This window comes from Austrofundulus limnaeus, unplaced genomic scaffold (assembly GCF_001266775.1).
Source record: "Austrofundulus limnaeus strain Quisiro unplaced genomic scaffold, Austrofundulus_limnaeus-1.0 Scaffold254, whole genome shotgun sequence".
NCBI classification, from domain to species: Eukaryota; Metazoa; Chordata; class Actinopteri; order Cyprinodontiformes; family Rivulidae; genus Austrofundulus; species Austrofundulus limnaeus.
Window position 1 is genome coordinate 412,284 of NW_013952656.1, and position 13,219 is coordinate 425,502.

General features: G+C 37.3%; 1 protein-coding gene across 2 annotated transcripts in view; it reads left to right on the top strand.

Moving 5' to 3' along the window:
- hapln1b (hyaluronan and proteoglycan link protein 1b) overlaps window positions 1–13,219 on the top strand; it is a 31,172-nt gene that overhangs the window by 15,785 nt on the left and 2,168 nt on the right. The window contains exons 1-5 of one of the 2 annotated variants that reach the window (XM_014020502.1): window positions 5,299–5,409; window positions 5,781–5,920; window positions 9,269–9,432; window positions 10,031–10,229; window positions 10,650–10,952. In XM_014020502.1, the coding sequence (XP_013875956.1) occupies window positions 5,815–5,920; window positions 9,269–9,432; window positions 10,031–10,229; window positions 10,650–10,952 (772 nt within the window). In that variant the 5' untranslated portion in view covers window positions 5,299–5,409; window positions 5,781–5,814. Of the gene's footprint in view, window positions 1–5,298; window positions 5,410–5,780; window positions 5,921–9,268; window positions 9,433–10,030; window positions 10,230–10,649; window positions 10,953–13,219 lie in introns of those variants that run through there. The other variant, XM_014020501.1, reaches the window with a different exon arrangement.

Sequence of the window (13,219 nt, forward strand, 5' to 3'; positions counted from 1 at the left end):
AACGCGTTTCTCATTTTTAGTGTCAAAAAGGGATAAACAAAATTTAAAAAATAATTTGAATTTCATTTGCTATTCCAGATAGCAAAAATACATATATACTTTTAAGACAGAAACGGAAAAAGGCTTGTTTATTTGTATATTGCGACTGTCTATTTCCCCCCACCAGAGGGGGTGCTCGCCTGGCAGCTCTGCAAAATGAAACACATTTCTGTAAATAAAAGGCTGAAACACAGAGAAATATGTCCATAAATGAATTGTATGATGACTGTCGCTCAGTGACCAAAGACTTTGCAGAGGTCATTCAAAAGGCTTTTGGCCAAATAAGTTTCTTTTACTGAATACATGCCGGTTACTGCCTCCACTTCACCTCCATTTCTCTCGACGAAAAGCAAAATATGACAAATTACTGTAACCCTAAAATAATCTGTTTCATCACCAGAAGGGGTACCTGCAATATCAAAGTTATTTGATAAACATCCCATTACAAGTAAAAAGCATTGATACTGACTTTGGTATCAAATATATTTGCCAAGATTTTACAGTATTTGGTATCAGATAGATATCAAGGTCTTAGTACCGCCTACCCTTCGCTGAAAGGAACACTCCGAGGATGTGAACTGACAGAAAAAAGCACAGGTTTAGTCAAAACTCAGGAAGGGGGGAAAATCTTTCTGTTCACAGAACAACATCTGTACAAAACACTAATAAAATGAAAGTTGTCTTATTTTGCTTTTTATTGAGAGAAATGGAGGTGAAGTGGAGGCAGTAGCCGAAATGTATTCAGTAAAAGAGATTTATTTGGCCAAAAGCTACACAAAGTGTCTCTGCACAGCCTTTGGTCACAGATCAACAGTCATCATACAACTCATTTATGGACACTTCTCTGTGTTTCAGCCTTTTATTCACAGAAATTTGTGTTTTATTATGCAGAGCTGCCAGGTGAGCGCCCCTTCTGGTCAGGGAATAGATAGTCATAAAATAACAATCGAGCCTTTTTTTGTTTCTGTTTTAAAGTTATTTTCTTTTTTGCTATCTGAAACAGAAAATGAAACTCAAGTCATTTAAAAAAATTGTTATCCTTTTTGACACTAAGAATGAAAAATGCGTTGTATTTTAATTTTTATTTCGGTATTTTAAAACTAAAATCAAAAAACCGCTCGTTTCTTGTTTTTTAATACCCGTTTCCAAAATGAAAATCCAATGACCAAAAGATACACTGACCGAAGTCATGTAGCTGTAGTAGTTGCTTACTGTGGTCCACAGATGTATTGGACCTCAAGATCTGGTCGATTGGCACTGAGTCAAAGTTGACATTCAAGCTGATTTCACAATTGCAAACAAAAGAGGATTCTAGCAAACCACAAAAGCTCTTCAACATGACAGACAGTCTGTAGACATAAATGCCGTGTCTGGAGAAGTGTTTTTTTCAGTGTCAGTACCAAAATTCTGTCTCAGAATGGGTAAGCCATGTGGACAATGGTTGTCACTGTGCCGTCAGAGTCCCTCAAATCCCTGCCAAAAGTGACCTGATTTTATACCATGATGATAGGAGTAATCATAGTGCATCTCTTATTGGAAAGACTAGTCCTTTTCTCTTAGCACAGCCATATGCATACATTATAATTATCCCTCATGTTACACAGTTACTCAGGCCACCTCTGTCCTGGTGATGGCAGCAGATCATGCGATGATGAACGTGTAGTCTCTGACTCTAGTTATTAAGATGTGGTGCAGGATGACTTGGGAGTTGTAAAAAGTCTAATGCCTATGTACTGGTGGCAGGCAGAAATGTCATGTGAATGGTAAATTGACTGTACTTGTATAGCCCTTTTTTCATCCAATCAGGATACTCCAGGCACTTAACACAATCTGTGCCATTATTTGTATGTAATTCACATACATTCAGCACTCTGATTTATCTCTCTACAAAGCTAATCTGGATCAATCACTCTATGGAGACTAATCAGTGCTTGAAATCCCATTTGTACACTGATGGGAAACATATCAGAGGCAATGGAGGGTTCATTGTCTTGCCTAGGGACACTTTCCTATGTGCTAAATAGTGGTGGAATAGGACCCCCAACTAACTCTTTGGAGGACAACTGCTCTAACCTCTCAGCCCTAGTCACAGCAAATGTCATGAGGTTCAACAATTCTTAGAACACAGTATGACAGTTGTCTCAATGTAAATTTTCTTGGATGACTAGAACTTTGACAATATCTGTGGTTGCCCTTGTGTACCCACTGGTTTTCACCATGGTGCAAGACATCAGTATGCCACACAAGCCTATCAAACGTTAAGTGGCCTAATACATCTACAAAGTGTCCTCTGTGTCTGATGTCCTTCACTCACTGCCTGTTAGCACTATCACTCCACTTATTGCCACCACTTTTGCCCTCTGGTGTTTGTTTTAAATGTGCCATCTTGTTACAAGCTGAACCAATTGGACAACAATATCTGGTCTGAATGTGTACCAAAAATGTTCATTTGGGAGATTATAATTTTAAGTCCTTGAGTGTATTTAAGGAGCCGCATTTCTAGCTTGTTTTAACTTCTTGGAAGTCAGTGATGAACCTCAAAAGCTCATCAGTAAAGCTTGTTCCTGTCCTAGTCACACAATTGGAAATCACTGGTGGTCAGTGCTGTTAACACCTACTAATGATGCCAATGAAGCTTAAAACTTCATTCCTCTGCATCATTTTTGCTGCTGCAGAGTCCTCTGCCTGCTCCACCTCCCTCCCTGCTTTAGCTCTTTTCTTGCTGTATCCTATTGTCTTCTTTTACCCCTGTCTCCCACCTTTTACTTTTTTATAACATGTCGACAGCTCTCATTGTGTTTAGCAGTGAACAATTTGACTTAAAGAGTTTACCCTTTCTAAAAGGACATATCACATCTTTCTCCATACCTTTTTGTCCCGTCCCCATAATGACTGTTTTTTTCCAGGCAGGGAGGGGTCTTAAGGGATGTGTGTGCGTATTCTGCAGTTATTCTGCTGACTGCAGGACCTCCACTTGGCAAAAGGGTCCAATGCATCAGCAGTTTGTGTTGAAATGAATGAAGATAAGAAAGGTGGGGTGAGAGTAAGGCATCAATTTGAATGACTACTCACAATTGTGTTTTAACATAAGTTGTAGTTGTAATGAACAAACAGTTTACAAGAGTGACCCAAATTAAAATTAAATGATCTTGTTCAAAATAAATTCAGAGGTTATTCAAGCATTCTTAAGAAATTCTATCAGCTTATCCATAAAAATCTGATAAACTCATGAATTCATGTCATCCCCTCTGACCTTCAATTTGGGCATTTTTACCAAAGACCATCACTAACCACCACTTGAAGGAGCATCAATGTATAAACATAAAACTTTTTATCATTATGTAGCAACATAAAAGCTGTATTTTGAGAAATAAATAAGCAAAAAAAAAAGTCTTTCTGAACAACTTTAAAGCTCTCATGGGCCACAAAAAAAAATGTGATGAGCCACATTTGGCCTGTGGGCCTTGAGTTTGACACGTGTGCTCTAATGCATTATCATTAGCTTGATTCACCATTATCCAGATTAATAACTTATTGACAAGTCTGACCTAAAAGGTTTGAACCCCTGGTGAAGACTAAAATACAGGTGGTCTTCAAATGTTGCAAAAAAGGCTCCTATTAAAAACAATAAAACACTGGCATGGCAGTAAGAAGTACTAACAAAAGAACTGGAACAAGAGCAAAAACCAAAGCAGGATGCAGAGACACAACACACTAACACACTAACTGTGGAGACCATACAAAGCACTGAAACCAGACTGAGGACAGAGAACAGAATATAAAGCGAGACTATTGAGCTTGAACAAAAAACACCTGGGAGAGAAACATGAGGAGCAGGTGAGTGTGGGTGGGGGTGGAGCAGAGACAGGTAGGAGGAGCTGAACAGAAAAACAACAGGGAGAGTAACCAAGAAGAGTAATCCTAAAACATTTGCAGAACAGATACGCATATCCACAGACAATGACATTCATTGCATTGTTATACTGAAATTTGTTATCTTGATTATTGTTACCACAATGTGATGCAATCTCAATTATTATTAATCTGATGCATTGTATTCAGAAGTTTTTTTTTTTATGTCAGTAGCCTCGTTTGCTAATAAAACTAGAACCCCACATTCAAAAAGGAAGCATTAGCACATTTGACTGATGCAAATACAGTATATACAGTATATACAGTACATATATATATATATACAGTATATATACAGTATGTCATATTAAAGTTATTTCTAAATATATTAAAACCATAAATGAAACATTTAAACTTTGATACAAATAACTTAACTTAAAAGGTTTATTATAGGTAGGTACTTATTTTCCCCTGGAGGCCAGTTTCAGTGGATGTGCATTTATCCACTTACAGACCCATTTTAAAGAAATTTTCTTTAAATGGTGGGCATGGCAGAGCAGTGGTCAGTGTTGTTGCTTCACAGCAAGAAAGTTGCAGGTTCAAAACTTGTGATCCATGTGAAGCAGCGCGCATCACATGGATCATCATAAAAATAATGATGGAGCTACTCAACTTGTCTCTAAGGTCAAACCCTGCAAAGAAAGCTCATTTCGGCCACTTCTATCTGGGATCTTGTTCTTTCAGTCTTGATCTAATTTATGACCATGAGCTGGTGCACTAGTTCCCTGTGACCGTAAAATCAGCAAATAAAGAAAATGATTGCATGGACAGCTGAAAATTCTATATTTTAGAGACTATTTATGAGCATTGCTATTAAAAAAACATTTTAAAAATCCTTAAAATGAAAATAAAATGGTAAAATCCTTTGTTTATGGTTATTTGTATGGATGGGCGATGGGTGTGTGTGTTTGTGTGTGTACTGACTGTGCTTATTTTTAATATCAGACTAACTTGTCTGAACCTATAGTTCGAAATTTGACCAAAGTGAAGTCATAAAAAGTCAGATATATCCACAGTCGCCATGAATAGGCATCGCTGAAAAAGCTGGTGTGTTTCTGCATTTGATCTTTCCTTGAAAAGATCACTTTTAAAGTTTTGGAACCTCTTTTAAAGCAAATATTAGCTTGTGCCCTTGCTTCTTTTAGGAATAGACTGTTAATGAGTTGGTAAGTAATTGTTGTAGTAGTAAACAATTACTTACCAACAGTAGTAAAGTAGTTGGTAATGAGTTTTTATTTGTTCAGATTAAAATCAGACTCAGATGAAGAGAAGAAATGGACTGTAGATTATCTCTATGACAATACTCACAAAGACAGAAGTACAAGCATGTGTGAGTGTGAGACAGAGAGAAGCCAGCTGTAAGGGGTCGATGCTGTGCTGTGGCAGTCTGCCTCTGAAGTTGTGGACTGCTGGTGCTGCTTCTTGTCTCTGTTGGATGACAAGGATTTCTCCTGCACAGTACGTACACTGTTTTTTTTTTTTTCAGCCCATGTTTTGTGCTCTTGTCGTAGCACTCTGCAGGCTGAGGCTTCTTGTGGAGTGTCCGGTTTGTGCATTAAGAATGATTTGCAGAGGTGTTTTGAGACTTTGACTTTATGTTTTTGCTGTTACATGTGCAGACAGGGTGTCCTGTCCTCCTGTAAGTGGTTACGGAGCTTACCGGGGGAGAGCCAGCACTGCAGATGGAAACATTCTATCACAGCGCTGCATGCAGATGCTAGTACATGAGCTTTTTGATCATGAACCTATGTGATGTAACTAGAGGGAAACTTTCTTGAGCAACATCATATTGCAGATGACATATGTCATGTATCTGTGTGTCTCTGCAGTGATCAGACCCCCTCCCCAGTGTTTTGAGTGAAGATGATCCCTGTGCTGATCTGTGTTTTGGTCTCCCTGAGCGTTGCACAGTCCACATTCGACGTTCTGCACCCTAACCTGGAGCACTCAAGAACCATCTATGTCATAGGTAAGTTTGTGTCTTACTGTTTCTCTGGATCAGTGAAAACTTCTAAAAGTGTTTTAAGAATTCACAAGATTCCTTACTGTGTTTCGTTCATGACACTCACTCTGCAGCTCCGTTTGTCTCCTTCATTAATCAGCATGTCCTGCCGATGTGGCTTGGAGATAACACTGCTAAATGTGGGGTTGCAAACTCTGTGAGATAAAACTATCTCTGTGGAGATACTGATGAAAAAATGTAAATAACAACAATTCAAATATTGTGGGATGTGTTCTGCTATGTCAGGTAATACACACCATCATTACTTGTTTTGTAATTTTGTTCTTGTAGCCACTGTTAATATTTTATTTAGGGTTGAACCAATACCAGCTTTTCTCAAACTGGGTATGAGTGTAAGTACTTTTGTGGAATTGGTACTCACCGATACCAAGCATCAATACCGAATACAAACTGAGTTAGTAACTAAATATTACACAATGGCTTTAAAAACACATTTCTTTTATTTAGAACAAGGTGGCTCACCTTTATAAGCCTACAGCCCCTCTGACTGGATCAAATCAAATATACAGCATGATATATACTGATGCAACATTTTTAATATAATAAAATTAAATAAAAAATTCTTTCAACTTGTATTACTTTTTTAAACATGAAACTGACAAAAAGTTCACTTGAAATGTAAATTGTAACACATCCAACATAGTATCAATATCGGCAACCTTATATTGATTCTGGTATTGGTATTGCTTCCAGGTATCAGAGCATTTTGTTCAAGTATTTGTAAAAATGCTGGACACCAGTACATCCACTGGGTTCAGAAAGTATTAACCTTTTTACTTATTGCGATTTCATTTAAACTTTTTGTAAGAAATGGGTCTTTGAACCCTGCAAGAAACTTCTTTGACTACATGATTTTTTTGTTTTTGCTTTGTCAGCTAGGAGTCTTCTACAGAGAAGGGTGTAAATTACCAACATATATTCAGTAATTTTTGTTCACCACAGGCTCCAACCAAAGTGTAGAAACCTCTGTGATCAAGAAAAATGGGAAGCATGTGAGCTAAATGTTAAGAATTTTTGCCAAAGATCTGAATAGTTATAGAGATGTAGTATTTTAGTTTTCTTTTCTTTTGAATAAACCAAATTGATATTCTCTAATAAAATAAACCAAATAAAAGAGACTGATAACCTATTGATAACGAATTCCCAGTTAATTAACAAAACAACAAGGTTTACATAATGAATGTTTAACTAACAAATTGAAAATTTAAACGTTAGAATCAGCTCAAAATAAATTATTACATTTGGCAGAAACACCAACTAATAAATGGGTACTATTAAGCTTAAAAAATCTAAATACAAAGCAAATTTAATGAATGTCAATTTAATCTGTCTTCTACCTAATACTATCACATGACTATCATTTCAGTAAATGACTGAGGTTTCTGAATGTTCAGCCTAAGTGAGCAAAACAGTTAGAGTTGAAATGAATGCAGTGTGTTTCCAGCTGAACTATCAGGGATGATGTAGGCTGTCAATGACAGCAGTTTGATGAAGAAGCAGTTTAAAGAAACACACATTCTCCCTTAAATAGCCCTTCAGCTCAGAACATAGGATCAATGCGTCATTATGTGCTTTGCTTATCTCTCACACATACAGTATGCTTATGCAGCAGCCTGAGTGAAACACTCTGTTGGCCACACTGAGGTGGCAGCTACTGCAGGTGCAGCAATGAAGGGAGAGGAAAAGACCAAACAAACCAAAACACAAGGAAGTAAACACCTAAAGACAAGTCTCTTTATTAATCATTTTGCTTTTTATCAATGTCATCCTGAGTCTTTCATTAGGCTGTTGGAAATAAATGGCAGTGAGGGGTTTCAGTGAGCCAGTGTAAGAACTTTAGAACTGAAGTAATGTGCTAGTACTAGTGGTGGTTTATTGCAGTAGTCCTGGGTGGTGCATGAGGGAAGCACTGGTTCCCCACAAGGCTGTGTTTGTCTTGAAGTGCAAAATCCACAGAACTAAAGTACATTTCAATGTATTTCAGTGCCTGTTACACGCCATATTACATACACATGCTGGCTTTAATAAATTCATATTTTTTTTTCTTTTAACCATTTTACTTGTGAGCTATTTGTCTATACCATAATTTCTGACTGTTTTCATATCAAATGTACATTTTTGTCTCTAGTCTTTGCGATCATAAACAGATGGATCCGTATGATTATGAACCTTTGAGTTTATAGCATCCCCAGCTTGATCAAACATCTCAAATTTTGGTTTCTTATCCAACATTGTCTCACCCAGTACTTTGCTTAGTTCTAATTATTAAATGTAGAGCTGCCAACATAAAAAAGTTAATGAAGATATTAAACTAAGAGCATCTTGTAATTAGGAGAAAAGATCTCATAATTATGACATAAGATGTCATAGTTATGAAATAAGATACCATATGCATTTATGAGAAAATATATTATAGTTGCAAGATCCTGATCTCATAATTATAAGAAAAGAAGTGAAGGAGTGGTTTTTGAGGATCTAGGATTCTGAGCAGGTATCAGATGTAAAAATAGGAACTATTGTTTTGAGTTCATGTTCCTCCCGGGCATTTTAGTGTGTGATGCCGAATGCACAAGTGCTCATAATTTACTCACCAAAATTGAATAAAGTCATGACCTGCATGGTTGAAACAGGACCAAGAGTGTGCTCTTTGCATACATACAAGATGTAATATAACACCAGACCGTTCTTTGGGGTACGACCAAGCCAGCCTGGGTCCATTTCCAATGCATTAGCTACTATAGCCATGAAGCATCCCGTACTGGGCTCCTGTAGGAAGAGAGCGACTTCCAGTAGGTCAGTATTTTTTTTCACCTGAACATCCCCAAGGACTTAAGGTCCCCTTCACAGTGTTGACATGCTAATATTAAGGCCATCCACATTAAATAATCTGAATATTTCCCAAACATCTCTGAGGAAAGAAAAGCATATCAAATCCAAGAGCACAGTCATTGTCCACGTTTCATGATCATGAGATCAGGATCTAGTATGACGTCTTTTCTTGTGAATATGAGATTGGGATCTTGTAATTATGACGTTTTATCTCATAATTACGAGATCGGGATGTCGTAATTAACAGATCAGGGGTCTATTTTTTATTTTATTTTTTAAACTTTTGTGAATGCAATGCTCTTCATTAGTAATCAAGATGTTAGACTTGCTAAAACGATAATGTTTGCATTTCAATGCAAGTATTTATGTTCCATGTCTAAGTACAGCTTCTAATGACAACTGGATCGACTTTAGTTCCAGGTCCAGTTCATTTGTTGTGTTTACTGTGTGTTGCTTTTTTTACAGAAAACGGACCCCAACTCTCAGTGGTGGCAGAACAATTGAAGGTGGTGTCAAGGCGAGGAGGAAATGCAACTTTACCATGCAAGATCCACAGAGATCAATCACTGCCCCCCAATCGCAAGATGAGGATCAAATGGACTAAACTCACCTCAGACTACCTTAAAGAGGTATTTATACATCTATCTCTATACTATTTCCCTTTTCCAAGTAAGAGCTGAAAAAAATTAGATTACTGTATACAAATAGAGCACATTATTATCAGAGACAGGGTAAATAAGATAAGATAAGATAAGATAAGATAAGATAAGATAAGATAAGATAAGATAAGATAAGATAAGCCTTTATTGTCATTGTACAGAGCACAATGAAATTACAGTTCAGAACACCCATTCACAAGAAGACAGAACATAAACAACCATAGGAGAACAGGTGCCGTGGGTCATGCAGCCACAGACCCTTGCACAAAGCAAGGATCCATCATTATGAAGATATCATCAGGAGGCACAACCCTTAAAAGAAAAGCTAAATATGACACAAAGATAGATGAGGAAAATAAAATTGCATATGCACTAAATGTGCACTAAAATGTAAGTACTTAATGCTAAAACAAATTGAACTGACTTGTTTTCTGTCCTAAATGAACTTGTACAGTCTTAATACAAGCAGTTAGCTACCACTAGATTTACTTATTTTTTATACAATGTCCTGAATGTTCGCATATTGGTAAAATTGTAAAATTTGCTGTTTGTATTTATCATGCTCTAGGTGAATGTGTTTGTTGCCATGGGCTATCACAAAAAGAGCTACGGGACTTTCCACGGACGTGTCCACCTGCAAGGCTCCTCTCCGATGGATGCTTCTCTGGTCATCACAGAAATCACATTAGAGGATTATGGGAAATATAAATGTGAAGTCATTGATGGACTGGAAGATGAAACTGTGGTTGTTTCCCTCAACCTTGAAGGTATATTCGGGTTTATTTGCTTTTTAAAGTAGGAAAGAATGAGATCGTGGAATAGGTATGCAATGACTGTGAGGTGTTATTGTACCCCAGCCAGCTGCAGTCAGTCTAAATTTAGCTCCAGCAGCAAAGACTGCTTGAGGGAATGTCAACAGAAGTGCGTCCTGTAAGCATAATGTACATTAGTGTCAGAGCTGCTTCGATATGTTTGAGAATAGTCAGAGACACTTATTAGTCCCTGAAGCCAAAAATGCTGGCACCAGGCTGACAGGGAAACAGCTGTGCTTCCTCAGCGAGACAAATCAGTCACCAAGTTCATTAATAAAAGTGACTAAAACATCCCAGAATGAATCCAAATTTAGCTTTAAGCTGTAACTCAATTGACACATGTCAGATTTTCCTGTTTTTGACCTTTCCATGCAGGTGTCGTCTTCCCCTACTTCCCACGTTTGGGCCGCTACAACCTAAATTTTTACGACGCAGCGCGAGCATGTCAAGACCAGGATGCTGTTGTGGCATCCTTTGACCAGCTGTACGATGCGTGGAGAGGAGGAATGGACTGGTGCAATGCCGGCTGGCTTCACGATGGCTCTGTGCAATATCCCATCACAAAACCCAGAGAGCCCTGTGGTGGCAAGAACACAAGGCCAGGCGTTCGTAGCTACGGCCTGAGAGACAAGGACAAGAACCATTATGATGTGTTCTGTTTCACTTCCTACTACAAAGGTGAGGGAAGTTTTTCACCTTCATATATTGTAATAAAATATACGTATGTGTGTTTACTTTTATAATAATAATAATAAAAACTGGTGCAAAAAAGGATAGAATGAGCCATACCGCATTCTCTAAAAGTTGTAAGAAAATGAAAGATAAGTATCTCAATGAGTGCATTACATTTATGAGTCCCCAGTTACATTTTGAATTAGGAGATTTTCTTGTTAACCTTGAGTCGGCCTACCATCCAATCCTGATAAGGATCTATTTAAATAAGATCCAAGGGCAATTTTTGATAGGGGACTGTTTTAACATTAAAATTAAATTAAACATTATTTGCAATTGGCTGTGTACTTCACAGCCTTTACAGAAGTGATGCTGACCTTTTCCAAAACCTTAAAAACTGCTTTTATGTGATCCAGCTATAAAAATCTGACAACTTTGGGCTTTAAGATAGAGTGAAAAACGACAAAAAGGTTACATTTAGAATACTAACTAAGGTAACATAGTGAGGTTTAAGATGGTGATTTTGTGTATTTTGTAATTTTTCTAAATATTTCTTGCCTGGTAAAAAACAGACCCTTGTCCTTCACTTGGCTTCGTACAGAGTGTCTGGACTTTCGGTTATAGAGAAGCGATTCTTGCTGGAGGCGTGGCCTCTGTTGAAGTTTAAAATAATTGGATCGGTTGGCTGCGACATACGTGTGCCAGGTCCACTGTGAAGGAGGCTAAGCTAAGAAGCTAACAGGAAATTGCATGTGCTGTAAACAACCCTACTGAGAGGAGAAAAGTACTGAGCTGAACGAGACGACTGTAAATGAGAGCTGCTGNAAGAAGCTAACAGGAAATTGCATGTGCTGTAAACAACCCTACTGAGAGGAGAAAAGTACTGAGCTGAACGAGACGACTGTAAATGAGAGCTGCTGCTTTGTCARACAAATTTAATTTAATTTGGAAGCCTTATCAACACAGACTGGCTTCATTCACTTCCTCCACAGCCATTGCTAAACTAACTAGCAGACACTGTGCAGAAAATCGACACTGTTCAAAACTCCTTCTTCTCTTCTCTGATTGGCCCAGGTAAAATAAACTACAAGCAGACACTGCGCAGAAAATYGMCRTTCTGTTCTCTGATTGGCCCGGATGAAAATTCTCCTGAAGAAATCCTTGTCTATGGGAGAAATCCCAGACGGAGCAGTGAAGGGAAACTAGAATTGAGCATAACTGTGTAGGAAGTCGAGGGCCAGGCTAAAATATGTCATAATCTGACTTTGAAGGTAACTTGCAAAGATCAAGATCAAAAATGGCCTTGAATGTTTTTCAGTTGTGAAAAATCTGTACTAAATTATCTTACAGTGTTCTGGCTCAATTCATCAATATGTTGCTTCCCTCAGATAACTTACTTTTCAGCCTTGAATTTTGTTAATACATAAATAAATACTGTAAACCATCAAACCACCAGAACTGGAGCTCGCTCAGCACAAGGCTGCCTCTAAAACTACTTCACAATTTGGTTTGGTTTAATAAGCCAATTTTCTGTATTATGTCATGTGAATTGGTTTCAACTTAATGAATTGTCATTAAATTTGGATAAAACTAATTACATGACATTCAGTAATAGAAAGAGAACTGTTTATGTTCCATTTATAGTTGATGGTGTTGAGATTTGTAGTCAGTGAAGTGAAGTTTTTAGGTGTCATCATTGATGACATGGAAACCTCACATAAATTATTTAAGAATAAAAACAGCCAAATCTATTGGAGTATTATTGTATAACGTAAGGGAGTTATTCGATGAGAAATGCTCAGTATACTGTATGTTGTATAACAATATTTTTTCCACACTTAAACTGTTGTATTGAAGTCTAAGGGAAAAGAAAAGAGCTGTAAGGATTTTCACCAGAAAACATTACAGTCACCCATCAAATATTTTATTTTATCAATTGAAGTTATTGAGGTTCTATGATTCATTGATTATACAGTATAATTTTATCAGTTATATGTAGAGAATTGTTACAGTCTTAAAGGGACAGAGATGTTTGTGAAACCTAAATTTCGAACCAGTTTGAAGGAACGGTGTTCTTCAATCCAAGGAATACGATTATGGAATAAACTGGAGAGTAATGTTAAATATGCCAGATCAATGTGCTTGTTTAAGAGAATGATAAAAGTTGGTTTGTTGAAGAAATATTAACTAGGATAATTTGAGTCTATCTGAATTGTTCCTCGAGAAGGAGTTGGTGTTTTTGTTTTGTTTTAGTTATTTATAGATTATTATTG